Genomic DNA, 15,585 nt, shown 5'->3' with positions numbered 1-15,585 from the left:
TAGCGAGGGATTTGGAAGGAGAAGGTCGGTACTGCGGCACCGTCTGATATTGTCACGTGACCGCAAAGGCGCGTTCCTTGTGATGACCGATTCCAGGACAGGACAAAACAGCGAACAGGTACGTCAGACGGTCAGAGGCCACATAACTCATCATCAAGGGCACGTAACCTCATTTACCAGAGGCGAAGTGTTGCCAGGAGCGTGACAGAGCCAAGTAAACTCGGTTCAGTAACGCGAAAATAGTAAGACGAGGCGGTAAAGGAAGAACAGCGAACGTTTCCAACGCCCGTTCTTGCGCGGCTTCGAACTACAGACCACAACTACAATCCCAGCCGTCTGGATTCTCCAATGACTTGAAAAGAACAGAGCCATTTCCTAGAACGCAGGACCTCCTGATCAGTGCAGACATCCTACCGGCAGGAGAGCTCACAAACCGGTCGGTCGGTCGACCAGAAAAACAGCGCCCTACATTCTTTCAAGAAGTGCAGCCAATCAGCGGGACCCTCTGTACAGACGCCAGGACATGAGGGCCCACTCTAGCGGCTCAACACCCCGACAGCTGAAGTACTTCGTGCCTACTGGACGACGAATGGAGTGGCAATTGTCATTTCTGGCAACGAACGTGCGGGGGGGGGGGGGGGAAATTTTGCTTCGTTGTTTGTACAGACGCGCGCGTTTCTGCGAAATTATTCTGAATGGCAATAGATCCTAATACTGAGACCTCCGGCGAGGCTCAGCAAGATGCCTTCCGGCCAAATTACATCCACGTCCTGCCTTGACCCACATATTCCGGACAACCAGCGCTGCCACGCGACGCATGTGGTGGAGAAACTCCGAGAATCAGAACAAAACACGGGGTGTTACTACTCTTCCTCGTTACTAATAACCCTGACCATGGAGGCAGTAGTATTCTCTGAATCGTCGGAAAACATCCACCAGACGACGCGGTAAAACATTCAGATGACAGCCGTGTTCACACTCTTCGCCGTGAGAACCTGAAACCTCACCCCAAGACCAATGAACCAAATGTGTGTACTCCAAAGGAGTACAGCTATTACTGCGTTACGACGTTCGTGCGTTCTGAGGGCAGACGATGAACCCGTATGTTAATTTCTTTCGCTCGTAGGCCGCGCCACACACAAGGCAGTTCCTACGGCCTACGCTCACGGGGGCGGGGTAGTGAACTGACGAGAGTCCTTTGTCTTACGCTCAGAAATGACACAGCAGGCCCCAACTGGGGCACAGTTCGAAGCCCCCCAGGCTAGGGCCCACTTTTGCGTGTTCACCGACTGCGGACACAGACAGATGAGATGAGTTCAGCCACAAACGACACAAATGGGGAGACGGCTTGGAATTTTGTGTGGAACATCTGTAGGAAAACGTCCAACCGGAAGACCATTGCATCAAACAGTTTCTGATTTGTCATTCACTAATCATCCTGCCAGTCGGAACTACACATATTATCTGAGCTACTGACAGCGTCGTTAAACAAACAACTAATACACGGTGCCTTGAACGAGACGGGTGTTCGCTGTCGCGTCGCGGCTTAAAACGAGCTCCGACAGCGAGTCGAAGCCAGAATGCAACTGGAAGCGAGAGGTTGGACGTGCGGCGAATACAGAAAAGAGGCCAGAGCTGAACCAAGAAAATGACAAGCGAAGACACAGAAAAGAAAACCAGACAGGAAACAAAAGTAATAAAAATAAACAAAGCAAAACAAAACTAAGTAGTTTTAAAAGAAAGCCGTCTTTGCACTGCGATGAACAATTGTTACTGCCACAAGACGGCTGAGGAACGTGCAGACACGCCCCAGGAACGCGGTCATTCAGAAGCGACCAGGTTGTACTAGCAGCTACCCTCCCTTCAGACCATCTCCACAGAGTCTAGAACAGTACGCTCAGCCCTGAAGATGGAAACAGCAGCTCCCCTCGGAACGTCGGTGTCTGCCTATCAGTCCGAAGGCGTCACAACCCACAAGCACATATTTTTTGGTTCTCGCGTTTCGAGGCACAGATTTCAGAATAAACTCCATTTGCGTCCTTGGACACGTCGTACAGTGACTGGGGGGACAGCACGGGGCACCCTGCTTCGACCAACTCACCTGGCTCCCACGACGACTTGGTCCCTCAAGACGTCGAAAAGAAGCTGGTCGAACGCCGATACTCCAGCGTCGGTGAAGCGGTCTGCAGTCGGCAGGAGGTCTGTAACAGACAGACAGACAGAGAGAATCAAAACGCGAGCAACATTTCTGTCCACTTCGGGGCCGAGCAGGGCGAAACCCTCTGACGCGACCTCCTTTATTTTCAGGGTTACAAGACAGGTCACAGGATTTCATTATGGTGCAAGTGGCATGTGAGTATGGTCACACATATTAAAGCAGTTACGTAAATATAAGCGTGAGAAAAAATTCTCATGTAGTGAGCTTGCAAAATTTACAGGCCTGTACTCCTCAAAACCTTAGACTGGTCTTGTCGTGATCTAGAAGTGGCGTTGACCTATCTATGACCTCAAACTGACAGGAATGTGTTCATTCAGTTTCATACAGGTCGGGAGAAATGTGCGTTTAAATAAAATGACTGGCGAATGACCTTGAAAATTTCAAAGGCTGACAGATCAGAAATTCACGTCCCCCTCCCCCGTGGTGTGTAATGGCGCTTTCTGAACTACACACGTCATACAACGCCGAGTGGCAAAGGGACTTTGTGAATGGTTGGCAGAATTTTGACGGCCAGCGGCGAACTGTAATGTGTTTTTTCAAAAGGGCCAACCCCATAACAAGTCACCTGGATTTCTAACGCCCTATTAGTTAACACATTTTTTAACAGATGAACATTAGACGTTAACAACAGCAAGGCTTTGTCATAAAAACCAGACACTGTCCACTGTATGAGCTGTATTTGATACACGACGTTTCGGGAACTGGCTCCGTTCCAGTCTTCAGGTGACAAGTTCTCAATACGCTTTCAAACGTGTTTCTTTTCAATGTTAATATTAGTGGCGGCAATTGGAATCAAACCCGGTAACTTCAGATAAATTACTAGGCTTGTCGTTCATTACCATGATTACAAAAGCGTACAAGTGGCCCTCATCGTGAGTCACGCAACTTTCCTGCACGTCCAATCAAAGACTTTGGTAGAGGCGGGGGGAGGGGGTCCCAATTATCTCATTTCGCCTACTACCCCGCCCTTTCTGCGTGCTCTCAATCGAGGAAGTCGGTGTTCCTGCTGACAACGAACTGCATCCTCCTCCCGAAACAAGTTCCTTGTTTTATCCAATCCCGTGCGTCACTTCCTTCATGCGTTGCGATGTTTCAACGGGCGCGTGACCCGGCACGGACGGAATGACACACTTTCAGAACGAGGAACAGAACCACACACACACAAGTGGAGATTAGAGACCTCCAAACCCAAAAGTCACTTCACTGATTTTCGTTTAAACTGACCTTCGATGACATCCCTACCTTCCCACATTCCGCTTTGCCAGTGCTGACTCCGACCAGCTCACCAACACTTCATTCCGGTACCAGCAAGCCCAGCATGGTTTTGAACTCCGGACTGTCCTTGATGAGGTCTCTGGAGACACGAGCCACCTGCGACCGCGTAACGGCACGTTCGGTTTTTCATCCGTCCGACTCAGAACTATGCAAGTCTCCATTGTTTCAAGTCTGCTGCTTGCTTACTTTGTTTTGCTCGACGCTCCGACCAAGTCCTGCCTACCCGGTAACGGTCACGGTCACACACGACGAATTTTAAATCCCAGAACAAAGACATCAGAATCACGAGACGAACACGGGGCGGAGCAGGACGTGACCCGACTTCAAAAAAGGCTCGCGCCGACTCCGTGTTCAATTTTTGAAACTGAGAACTGTGACAATCTCATTTTCGTGTTCTGGTGTTGCCAGGAACCTTCACCTGGACGATTCGATATTATCAACAACGCATAAACGGACAACCCTCATCAAAATGACACCGTAGAAAATGTGTGCCGACGACCTACTCGTCGACGTAAATCCCGCAAAACACTAAAAAAAATACTGCTCTGGGCGGCGCAGGCAAGTACCAGGACAGCACCGAAGCAGCCTCTGCTATTACAGCTATTAGGTAAACACGTCGCGGCGACGAGCGGAATGCGAACCCCGTTTCCCATTCACGAATACAGCTTGAAATTCATAAAGGTCCAACGGAACTCAAAACGGGTCATGTCTACGTGTTTTGGCCGGTGTGTTAATTAACACGAACAGAACTTAAATACTAGACCGAGTTACCACTGCTGCCTTCTGGCGGTGCGGTCCTGAATCAGTTCAGTCGTGCCCTGCAGCGGATACACGAAGCCACACCCGGTGGTCGCCTAGTGAATGACAAAGAGATGCGGTCCCTAACAGCGTAAAGTGGCCAGCCAGTCAGCGCGGCGCGGCTTGAAGCCAGAGTCAACACACGAATTCCTGGCGTGATGGACCAATCAGATGTGAATGGCTCAGCAATTAGTACCTTTCGGTGCGCCCACACCCTGACACGACAGACGACGCTCCAGTCCACCGATGGACATGTGCCACTGGCTAAAAGTTCTTCATTAGGTCCTTCGCTGCAAGATTCTTCGTTCAAGCGGCGCGCTAGAGACAACCTAGACTCCTAGGGCCGCCCTCGGACATTCAAAAGTTTCAGGAGATCAGTCGCTAGGGGCGGGTCTGACGTTCTCGTGATTCCTAGACAGGGGCTACTGAAGGATGGGAGGAGCTCTTAAACCCTTCCAGCTACGCGAGTCTTTACGCTGGGATCCCGCACCTGGCAACACTGGTTGCTAGGGCCGAGGGCGACAGACCTTCCAGAGCAGATTCTGGTCCAGCGCAGTGTCCCCTCGGGCGCACGCTGCCTGACGCACTCTCATGACAAATTGCCTCTTCGCCCGCGATGCAGCAAACGAGGCGGTCCGCGTTCTTGCATTGACTGTTGCAAAGGAACAGAAAGGAGTACTTGATTGACGGTCGTCGTCACAACATGGCGGCGCGACATCGACCGGTTTCGTCGAGGGCACGTGGAAACACGGATGACAATGGAGCGTCTTGTATACGGATGCTTCTGCATTCCGGTCACCGCATCCGAAGACAATGAATGAGCTCTCCTGTCGAGAGACGTCTGTGCCGAATGAAACTCCACAAACAAAGGTTCCTGTCTTCGCACGACGCCCTCCTTTGAACACACTTCAGCTGCATGATTTGTACACCCCTCTGGGACAAAAAATATTATGGAGCACGAGAAAGGACAAAACGAACTACGCATGTACACCCCTGATACACCGCGCGTCGACTTCCTTGCCCCCGCGGGGATAAAACAGAAATTGTCCGAAATCCCAGCACGAAGATGCATCGTGAGGGCGGCGCCCGGAGACGTGACTCACCTTCGTACGAAATGAAGCGGAAATCGGCGAAGACACAAGGCCACAGCGACGTCACAGTTAGGACGACGAGGAGGCGTCGGTGATGCCGGATCATCTTCAGCTCTGCACCTGGAGGACAGAGAACACCACACACCAGTTAGCCTGTTAACACGTGACTACACAGCACACGCGGTCTTCAAGAGACCGCCCCCCCCCACACACACCACCAAAGAAGGGCCTTCATGTTTCTATACAATCTCCGAGAGAAGTTTCCGCATTAAAATTCTGTGTGCAATACATACTTCGCTGTTTTCGCTGGAGTAACAATATTCCAGCTGGCACTTCCAACCAACGATTTCGCCGCATGTGACGTCTATGGCGCATGCGCAGCGAAAAGTGAAGGGGGTTCAAACGAAATGCCCTCAAATTCTACTGAAGCGAAACATCTTCAGGAAGAAAATTCTGAACATAAATAACAAGTACCAACGTGATAGCATTCAATTAACTTAATCTGCAAGGGCGACACGATTTATGAGGTAGAATGAAACCTGGCACGTGACCCACAATTTGTCGTCAGTTGCCAAGTTACGCGGGGGCGCTCGAGTGTCGAGTTCAATTGGCCGCGAAGACAGGAGCTGCTGCACTCGTTTTTGTCAGCTGATCTCCGGACACGTGTCCTCGGAGTGGGGCCCGCCTCACGCGTGGTGCGCCGTTAACACGACGTACAGAATGCCCACAGAGTTTATGCACCTTCTCGCAAAAGACGTGAAACCATCTCGCACTGCGGAGGCATCATACTTCGTCGACGGGAAGGCAAGTTGAGATTCTCGCGGAAGAAGACACGGCTGATATGACGACGACATCTGCGTAATTCGACATCGCGCCAAGCTGACGCTTGGTCCATCCGTCCGTTTTCCTTATCCGGTCTAGCTGCTGTGCCGTACGGACAGACGCCGCTGGAAACTGGAAAGTGCACGCAACAGCTTCGGACTCGAACACTGACTCAAGCTTCCTCTTGTCTCATTCAGAAGCTGCAATGCCTTCGAGCAATTCGTACGTGGACCACACATTAAGAAAACATGTGGAGGTTATCTGACGCCGTCAGTCAAAATGACTTCTGCCTGCAGCTCATACGGAGGTGTGACCAGGTTAACAAACACGTTCTGCGTCCATGACAGGACATCGTCCCAAAAAAGAAGGGGGCACGACATCAGGGTGCTGTACCTACAGGGCTACTTATTTAGGGGCAGGAATCAGACCACAGAGCTGTCCAGTGACGTCGCTCAAACGGGTTGCCACAATGCAGAACAGGGCAGTAATCGGTCGCTACCTTCAGCTGCACCCGGCAGACCGCGCCCCACTGGGGCCCGACGCACGTCAACAAGGAAAAAACCCGTTCAAGACGAACGTTCGGAGTTCGAAGAACGGAGCAGATGCAAAGTGGGAGTCAGCACCGAACCACATTCTTTTAACCTCGCCTTGGACGTAACAGTCTTCTGTAATTTATGTATAGGAGTCAAGTGCATGAGTGGGCTATGTTCACTGGACGACGCACTGCGAGGCAATGCCCCAGAAGAAGCCTGAGGAGTTCCAAAACGTACAACGAGAGGAACTGTCGCTATGCAACACGCAGAGCACCTGAAGACACGTCGGCCTGTGCACCCACAGCGAACAAAGAAAGAGCCACGCGGGGGCGTTCGGGCGGCGCCTGTGTGGGCCCCGCGCGAACGCGACCTTGGACCAGCCCCGGAGCAAATCGCCGCACCTGGGTGGTATGCAGCCATGCAAACCCGCGGCGTCCCACCTTAAGAACAACCCGAGGCCTCTCTCGTCCTTTTAAATACAGGAACAAAGCGAAACTGCGTGGTTCTGTAAACGCACTGCAGCCCCAGTGCAGAACATGGACATGGGTCGGACAAGCAACACGTGAAGATCTTGGGCTACATTCCGTTCCTGTGCAGTCTAGTCCCAATTCAGAGTCGAATACATTTCTTTTGGGTAAATTACATGCTATTTGCAAGAAACATCATCATATGGTCCACCGCCTACATCACTAGCATGCCTGAAATCACAAGTCCCCAGGCATGGAGCGATCGGTGGACTTACAGTCGCTATCTGGAACGATAAACGAAACACTTCGCTTCTTTTAGTATCACAGCACGTTACCATGGAAACAGGTCGTAAATTGCCTTCCTCTGATAATGTCACGTACGTAATATCGGAGCAGCCGGCGAACACCGCTCAGTGCGTTATGCAAGCTGCCTCACAGCGACCGAGAACGTCTGAAGCCCCCCCCTCCCCCCCGCACTATCGGCCCGTTAACGGTGTCAAAACAACAGCTGTTTTCATTTCCGGGCTAAACACACGTCGTTGAACAATCTAGGCGCCGAATTTGGCACCGAGGGACGTGTCCGGTTTTTAAAATCACTTTGTGCTGCAAGTCGACAGCCACTTGCAGCCAGGGGTGTAGCAACACGCGAGTTTGTGATCGAGTGGCGCAGGTGAGGACTAATCAGTCGATTGCGTTACGAGTTCCCATGTGTGGGCCAAGTCAGAACCTGCGGCTCCACAGTGCTTGATGCTGCTGGAGCAGACTGCGCCGAGGCGAAGGAATTTAACACCCGAAACACACAGGAGTGAGACGTCTTTCACTGCAGCAGGCTGATTTCCGAAAAAGTGTCATCATTCTTCTGTTGTCCCTTCTGCCCGTGTCGCGTGGTACAGCACATCAGCACCCCCCCCCCAAATGGCAACTGCCGCCATACATCGGTACACCAACACGAGATCAAAGATAAGTGTTCTTTGGTACGCGTTACACACAAACGGAGAAAGGCTTAGCTTTTGGAGGAAAAGCGAGGCCTCGTATATCATCTGTCGATAATGCAGGTCACGGGGTCATGATTATTTAGATAACATGATCAAAAATTGAAGCTAAAGGCAGTCTACAAGCGAACGGGCACGTAGGCTTCCTGCTCATCGCATTGACAACGAAAATGCTCTGCAAGTTCGTTTGCCCGAAGCCTCCGGGTTTCACACAAAACGAAACGTACTGGCAGGATATGAACAGCTGTTCTGTGCGGGTGTCAGGCTTGGTCTGTTGTCCTGAGAACATGGGCTGCGAAGTGCCAGGATAATATTAAAACTGGTGTCTAAGAAAATAACGTCTAAGGTTGAGGAAAGGATTCATCTTGCCTGAGGACAGAGTCCAGCGGCGGACTTTTGTGAGCGCGGTAATAAACATTCGGGAAAAAGAGGTAAATTTCTAAGTAACTGAGCGACTATCAGGCCCGACAAACGTATTACGAGTCTACCAACAATTTGTGGGCCCTGTCCCAGCCGACCCGGCACTGTTTTCGTTGACAGAACCGCCACTGAACGCCAGAAGGAATTAGACGTGGAGGAAGCGTTTTAAATTCGACGCGAAGGGTCGGCTGGGGCAGCGGGTACATTTTCTTCACGTTGTTAAGAAAGGAGAAATCACATCGCATCGCTTCCGGAAACCTCGACAGACAAGACAACCAACTCTCCAATTCTGCCGAGGCGCGAGGATGTCAGTCACTCGTACCTCCCGCCTCACGGAACAAAGAAAGGGCTGCTAATATTAGGTCGTCGCTGAGAGGGTCCGATGCCCACGGCGCGCTGGGCCACATCGCTCTCGAAGGTACGCCCGACCAGAATGCAACGAATGCAGGCTCGCGGCGGCTCGGCCTGGGGACAACCAGGGACTCGCTTGAAAACGACAAAAAACTTACTCTTGGCTTATTTAACGGCGCTGTTCCAACTGCATTCTGTGGAAATAATCGTTTTCCTAGACAGACGATAAAATTGGAACCGATCAGCTCTCGAACGCAAGACCAAGGCGTCTGGACGACGACGCCTTGCTCCAAGAAAACACGCGAAGCATTTTAATACAGACGCAAATGTCGTGTGGTCTACGCGCTCAGCTGCGGCTACCTGCAGTACCGGAACGTCATGGCAACGGAGTAATAAACAAACAAGAACAAATGAAAACTTTTTGGCACACGAAGCAGTCCTCTGACAGTCCACGACGTGAAGTTGGCAAGACGTACCCAGAAGTTCTGACGTCACAGTTTCCAAGAGTTTGCTGACCTCATCTCGGGCAGCCTCACTACTGGACCCGAGGCCGGCCCTCCGCGTGTTCCACCGCCCTGCCTAATCCGCCAGCCCGGTCACTGAGTTACTCGCCTTACATGTGAATCCAAAGTTCATAACCGCGTTGACAAGAGCACGCCACTGAACGATATTCTGCCCCTGACACCGTGGCACGTGACGCATCAGATCCATGTTAAATGCTACCCTCCTATGTCGGCATGCGTCTACATGACCGCCCAACGTCACTCTCCTCGATTTGATTGATGTTTCATGACTTCTCAAGCTTAATAAACTGACTTCTTTACTAAATAATCTTGTACAGAGAAAGTGGGCACAAATATACCACGCCCGCCTCCTTCTACATCCCTAACCATTCACCACCGCGTCTCATACGATGCTGTGTAACGCACGTGCGAGCACAGAATGGAACGGCTCTTTAGACGACGTAACCCTCCAGATGTCACTTTTCATCGCGTGTTCTGGATCCTCTCGCGCTGTGAATCAGCTTCTGAACAAGGAATTAATCGAAAGAAACTTCTTCTATCGCATTCCGGACCTCCCCGGTGGTGTGGCCACACACCGTGCGAGGTGAGATACAAGAATCTCCATACAGTCGCGTATCTAAGCGGTACCCTTCAATTTCTCGAGCGGGATTCATCCACCACGCCCCTCCCCCTCGGCTCTCCTAATTGGGCAGTCTTGGAACACGCTGCTCTTACGTAATTGAACCCAAAGGCGCCCACTGGGCTCAAATCCAACAATTTCTACTCGCCTGACCTCAACACGACGTTGCGTAAGGAAGCGACACGGAGTGTAACGGCTTCATTCAACCGAATCTTCCTGCGATTCTGCTGACAAATCTTCCCCTGCCGTACACTCCACCCACCATTCACTCACTATCCAACCTCCGTTCCAAGGCGGCAAGAGAATTAACAAACACTGTCGTGATCAGTGGCCACGTAATAATTAGCGACGAGATCCACTGGCTTCCGGGAGCACACGAAACGGCTGAGATGAAACACCCAATGCCCCGTCAAGTCTCGAACAGGGTACCGCAGTTGTAATTACTATGTTTTTTGTGCCCTAACTCAGCGGGTGATTATAAATAACTCGTCAACTCTGAATTATGTGAGGAGGAGCTACGTTTAAGCTAATTTCTATTTGTGGACGCATCTCAGGGCGGTCCGGCACCAGCCGAGGATACAAACGGCGCAGTCACACAGGAAGCAATGCTGAAGACATTTAATAACATATTTTCCTCCGTCTTACCATATAAAAACTTGCATTGCAGATCACAAGGTCTTCCTGCTGAAGAATTGCGTACCATCAAGAGGACAAAAAGGACTGGAGCATCTTTTGAAGGGCGATGTTCCTCCTGGTGATAATCGCACGAGAAACAAACCCTGACTCCGACGAACATATGGTCACTCCGGGAGAGACGAAGCGACCACTCTCTCTCCACCTACTGACCCAAAAACGCAGCGCACGCACATTTTCGAACAGAGGGACAGAAAAGTGTGGGGAGAAATAGACAGAGCTGCACGCTGTCATGGCGACGCGGGTTTTCATTTCTTCTCGCTTATTACATGAGTTGTGGCATCCAAGAGTTCTTTGCGATTCTGAACGCCTCGCCGACCACTGCACACACGAACGGATCTTCGTACTGAAACAACCGAGGGGCTGAAGAGACAAAGGACGTAAAACGTAAACTGTTACGCTGACGAAATGAAGGAGAATGGATTCAACTGGCTCAAGTACAAAACACGTGGAAGGCCAGAGTTCCACAACATCGCAAATTTTCATGACGAGGTGAGCGACCAGTGCAGAAGCTAAACTCGATACTCGATACTCGATAATATGAAAGATTCTAATCACAAAGTGCGATAATCGTATTGGAGCAAGATTAATCACTCCAAGTGATAACGATGTTTACTGTCCCCTGATAACGTAGCGTAATCAGCATCGAGAGGTGTGAAATAACAGATAGCCGATGACATCAAAAGCCAGCGGCGTCGATGTAATTTTTTATGTTCAAATCCTCTACTAGCGAACACGTTCTTCGCCCGGGATTTCGTATAATTTATGGGAATTAAACCCGTTGACCACTTTTCTTACTTTCAGCCGAGGCAGAGAAAAGTGAAAGTCCAGTGCATCAACGACTGCCGAGGAAGGGAACAGCGATGGACGAAGACCACTGCTTAGTAATCAGAGCATGGGCGACGTACCGGAGGAAACCGGACGAGTGAATATGGAAGTGCGCACTTCATAAGCGAGGGGCCACGTCCCGGGCGCTGGTCGTCACACCCTGGGATGGGCTGGCCTGGCAGCACGTGACCGCATGTCTGGTGCCGTTCATTTGTATTCTCCGCGCGACGCCGAAGTCAAGAGTAGGGACGATGACTCGTGCTGAACCCTACAGGCAAGTCAAGGCACTGCGCTCTGTGACCTGGTGCACAGAACACGACCGCAAAACTGTTTCAGCCCCTGCTCTACCCGACGTTGGCTAACCAACAAACTCGACTGAGGTGCAGAGCTTGAAAAGCTGATACTTGGCCAGCTGGTCAATAAATCCCACGCCTTTTAAGAAAATGGAACCGAAGGTGTATCGCCGTGGTCACAAGAGCCCGCCGACTTCCTCCGTTACACCCTGACGAACGGTTGCAGAAAGCACTTTTGAAACGGCAGTCAACATCTCCCAGACTACAACGTGTTAAATTCGACGCCGTGAGGAAACCAAACATCACATACATGGCATGACACAACGAAATCCTTGCCTACGTGACTCGTATGAAAACCAAGGATTTTTTAATTTTCAAAAAAAATTAATTTTAGCCAGTTTTTAAAATGTTTAAAACTTAAAAAATTTGATTTTTTTCATTTTCAAAAAAAATGCTTATATTGAACATTTTCGAAAATTTTTAATTTTTAGAGATTCTAGTCAATTTTGAAATTGTTTGTAATTTTTAGATTTTTTTTGAAAATGTTCATTAATACAACCATCGAAATTTTTATTTTTAAGAAATTGTAACCAATCTTCAATACATTTACAATTTTAAAAATCTTTTTGCAATTTTCGAAGTTGAAAATCATAGCAGACACAAGGTCTCCATATTTTACTCTATTCCGAATAGAAAATGCTTCAGACAGGAAATTAACAAACATACTTTTGTATAAGTTTTGTTTATACGCAACTGATGACCAGAAGTGCGTGGTTTCGTGGACAAAATCCAACGGCTATTTTCAGTACGAATAACTACATGTCTCAAAAGCATTCAGAGGTCAGCAGATAACCTCCGTTCTATAAAGTCCCTACGACAAAACACATCCGTCCCGACAGACCAAAGTACGAAGTTAGAGCCGCCAGAAATCTCACTGCATTCCAACAGTAACATAAACCAGCCAGAATTTCCGGTTAACATTACAGAATCAGATGCAACTATCAGCGTACTAAATAGCTTGCATGAAATCTGTCCAGAGAAGCCGGTGGTCTCCGCCTCTTTCGCAATGACCCTACGGTGGTCCGGTAAGTGGTCTCCCCAGGTTCTGCGCGACCAATATTGAAATATTTTCTCGTCTCCAACTGCCCACCTCGTCTATAATTTCATCATCATCATAACTGAAAACGAGTAGCCAGCGTAAATTATAGAATACTCGACTGTTACAGGTCACTTTGTCTCTCGCGGTTTCAAAACGTCTCCTCGCCAAATGCTCTTCCTTCGGGGTGAGGATGCACCATGTTGCGTATTTTCTGCGAAAAACTGAGGCCAAAGCTGATACAGCTTCTCGGAGCCCAATTCTAACGAGTACTACCATAAAACACGAACCATCAACAACATACGCCCAAGTACAGTTTCGGCTCTGTTTCTGCAAAGTCAAGTTGAGTGCACAGAGGACTGGACCAGGGCGGGTGAAGCGGCGAGGTCGAGTTACGCCAGCCAAGATGACATCGGCTTATCTCATGATTAATCGGACACCAGAATGAAGACGCAAGAACTGCTGATAATACGTAAGTGTTCCAAGAATAATTCCTAGCGTAAGGCAACGCACGACTGTTTTAAAAAGGACGAGTGTTGAACCACGCACAGGTAGAACTTACGTCACACAGCGCACGATGAGCTGGAACGAACGCGGAAGCATCGGGTGCTATGAGCTCCCATGGCATTATCATCAAAGTGGAGGGACTGAGGAAAGTTACGAAAAGTGAGTCAAATGTCTGGTCTTTAGGACGAGAAACGAACTCAGAATTCCAAGAATACGACCTCGACGTCTTCTAAAAGTTGGATCTTCTTCAGCTGAAATCTGTTTCTCAGTCTCGGGTAACCATCGCTTTTGGGGCCATGCAGTCTTCTTCAAAGCAGCAAAGCATGAAACTACTCCACCTGGCTTCGCTGTGCTGTCAACGCCGATGCGGCCTTGGGCAAGCTGAAACCCGATCAGCGAAAAGAGCTTCACTTCCGGTTGCACTTCATTAATCACGACAGCTCCACTGACCCCGATTCCTGTATTATTCAACGATACAATTTCCCAGCCTGGCAAAATGACGTGGCTGGGACTCCTGGTTCACTATCGGGCGGCCCAGGGTCCAGATCTTGGCCCTTAATTCATCCCTGAAAGCAAACTCAGGGCTTGTACCATCTCCAAAAGTACAAAGTCCGGCTCATTAGACAGTTTGTAGTCAGTCCAAAGCACCTCACCTCAAGCCCAAATCATGCGATTTTCTAAACACACATGTCGCAGAATTTCGGCTACAACTTTCACAAGTCATTTCTTTAACGAAACGTATCTGATGTTGTTTTGCCTTGGAAGAACGGACGTTAAATACGCCGATGGGGTGGCGCTACTGAACACGCATGCTGGTGCCACTGAATTTCCGTATCGATATCGATATATCGACCGTGCGTTGAAGGCGAACGAGTGAAATGGCGGGGTGGCCGGGGAGACCTACCTGGCCTCATGCTGCCTTGCCTCTTCACACCAGTTCCGGCCACGAAACTCCCTCGCACTCCGGTCTGATTGCACGGGGCATCAGCAGTCTCGCGAAACCACGTGACAATTTCTCTAGCCTAGTCTTCTCTGCTCGCTCGGCAGCCATGACAGGCGTTAAACTGCAAAAGCCATCTGTGTCCACACCTCGCCGTACAAATGAACGACCATGCGACGACAAATGACAAAAAATTAGTTTACTCTGAAAATAATTCGGGGGCAAGAACCTAAGGTTTCGCTGGCGTTATGCATGCACGTGCTCAGGGAAAGATAAGGCACGCAGGCACGGCACAGCGCAACGCCAACTGACCAAAGCGAAAGCCGCTGCTTGCCTCGTGAAAAGCCGAGAAGCCTCAACCACGTACAAAACTAACGGCTTCCAGTGAAGGAAAATTATCGGGGGGGGGGGGGGGGGGGGGGGGGGGGGCAGGCAGAGAGAAAGCTCCTCTTTCAAAACTTAGTTTTCTCAGCCATCGTGGCGTTGGAAGTCAAGTTGAGTACGCGTTTTGACGGAAATACCAGTTCTGTGACCCAGCTTACTTAAGTGCAACTCGTCATGAGGTCAAGCACGCCCACTCCAGATGCGGCTTAACACCTTCGGATGCAGAGTTCTCGGCGGCCCGCCGTCTCTCCAAGACGTCCGACGTGCTACCACAATAATATTATTGTCATTATTCCCTCAGAGCTTGATGTAAGAGGTCGTGTGTTCCTTAATTCCTTCTCGCCCGGAATCCAAACGCTTGAAAAGTAAGCACGGAAAACATTCTGTTTGCTTATAACAAAATATTTCATTTGAGACGTTTCTCGCCGCGCGCGATCAGCCGAAGCTGCGTGTGACTGACCTTGACAGAATATCTACATATAGTTTTCACTTTGTCACACTGCGCACGCGCATAAGCCACCGTTCGAAATATGCAGTTCCAGAAATTCAGGGGGGCCCCGATTCATGTGCTGGAAAATATTACATCGTGGACAAGGTTTACCTGGCTCAGGACAGGGTCCAGTCGTGGGCGCTTGTGAACAGCAGGGGTTCATAAATGGCCGACAATTGGTTTCCCAAGGACGATCCAACATTAAGTTACGTGATCTTTGATAATGACCAGCTGCAAGCTGACA

The 15,585-nt window shown here is 49.9% G+C and overlaps 1 protein-coding gene across 3 annotated transcripts in view; it reads right to left on the bottom strand.

The window, feature by feature from the left end:
• Positions 1-15,585, bottom strand: part of Sema5c (Semaphorin 5c) — a 48,029-nt gene that overhangs the window by 17,137 nt on the left and 15,307 nt on the right. For all 3 annotated transcript variants that reach the window (XM_087359666.1, XM_087359665.1, XM_022059684.2), the window contains exons 2-3: positions 5,395-5,502; positions 2,102-2,201 (exon numbers count right to left, since the gene is read on the bottom strand). In XM_087359666.1, the coding sequence (XP_087215792.1) occupies positions 2,102-2,201; positions 5,395-5,488 (194 nt within the window). In that variant the 5' untranslated portion in view covers positions 5,489-5,502. The remainder of the gene's footprint in view (positions 1-2,101; positions 2,202-5,394; positions 5,503-15,585) is intronic.

The sequence above is a fragment of the Zootermopsis nevadensis genome, unplaced genomic scaffold (assembly GCF_977971745.1).
Source record: "Zootermopsis nevadensis isolate Lab colony 2312 unplaced genomic scaffold, Znev_1.0 Znev_ptg000032l, whole genome shotgun sequence".
In the NCBI taxonomy this organism is placed as follows: domain Eukaryota; kingdom Metazoa; phylum Arthropoda; class Insecta; order Blattodea; family Termopsidae; genus Zootermopsis; species Zootermopsis nevadensis.
The sequence above is the reverse complement of the archived record's forward strand: the minus strand, read 5'-3'. Positions and strand labels throughout refer to the sequence as shown.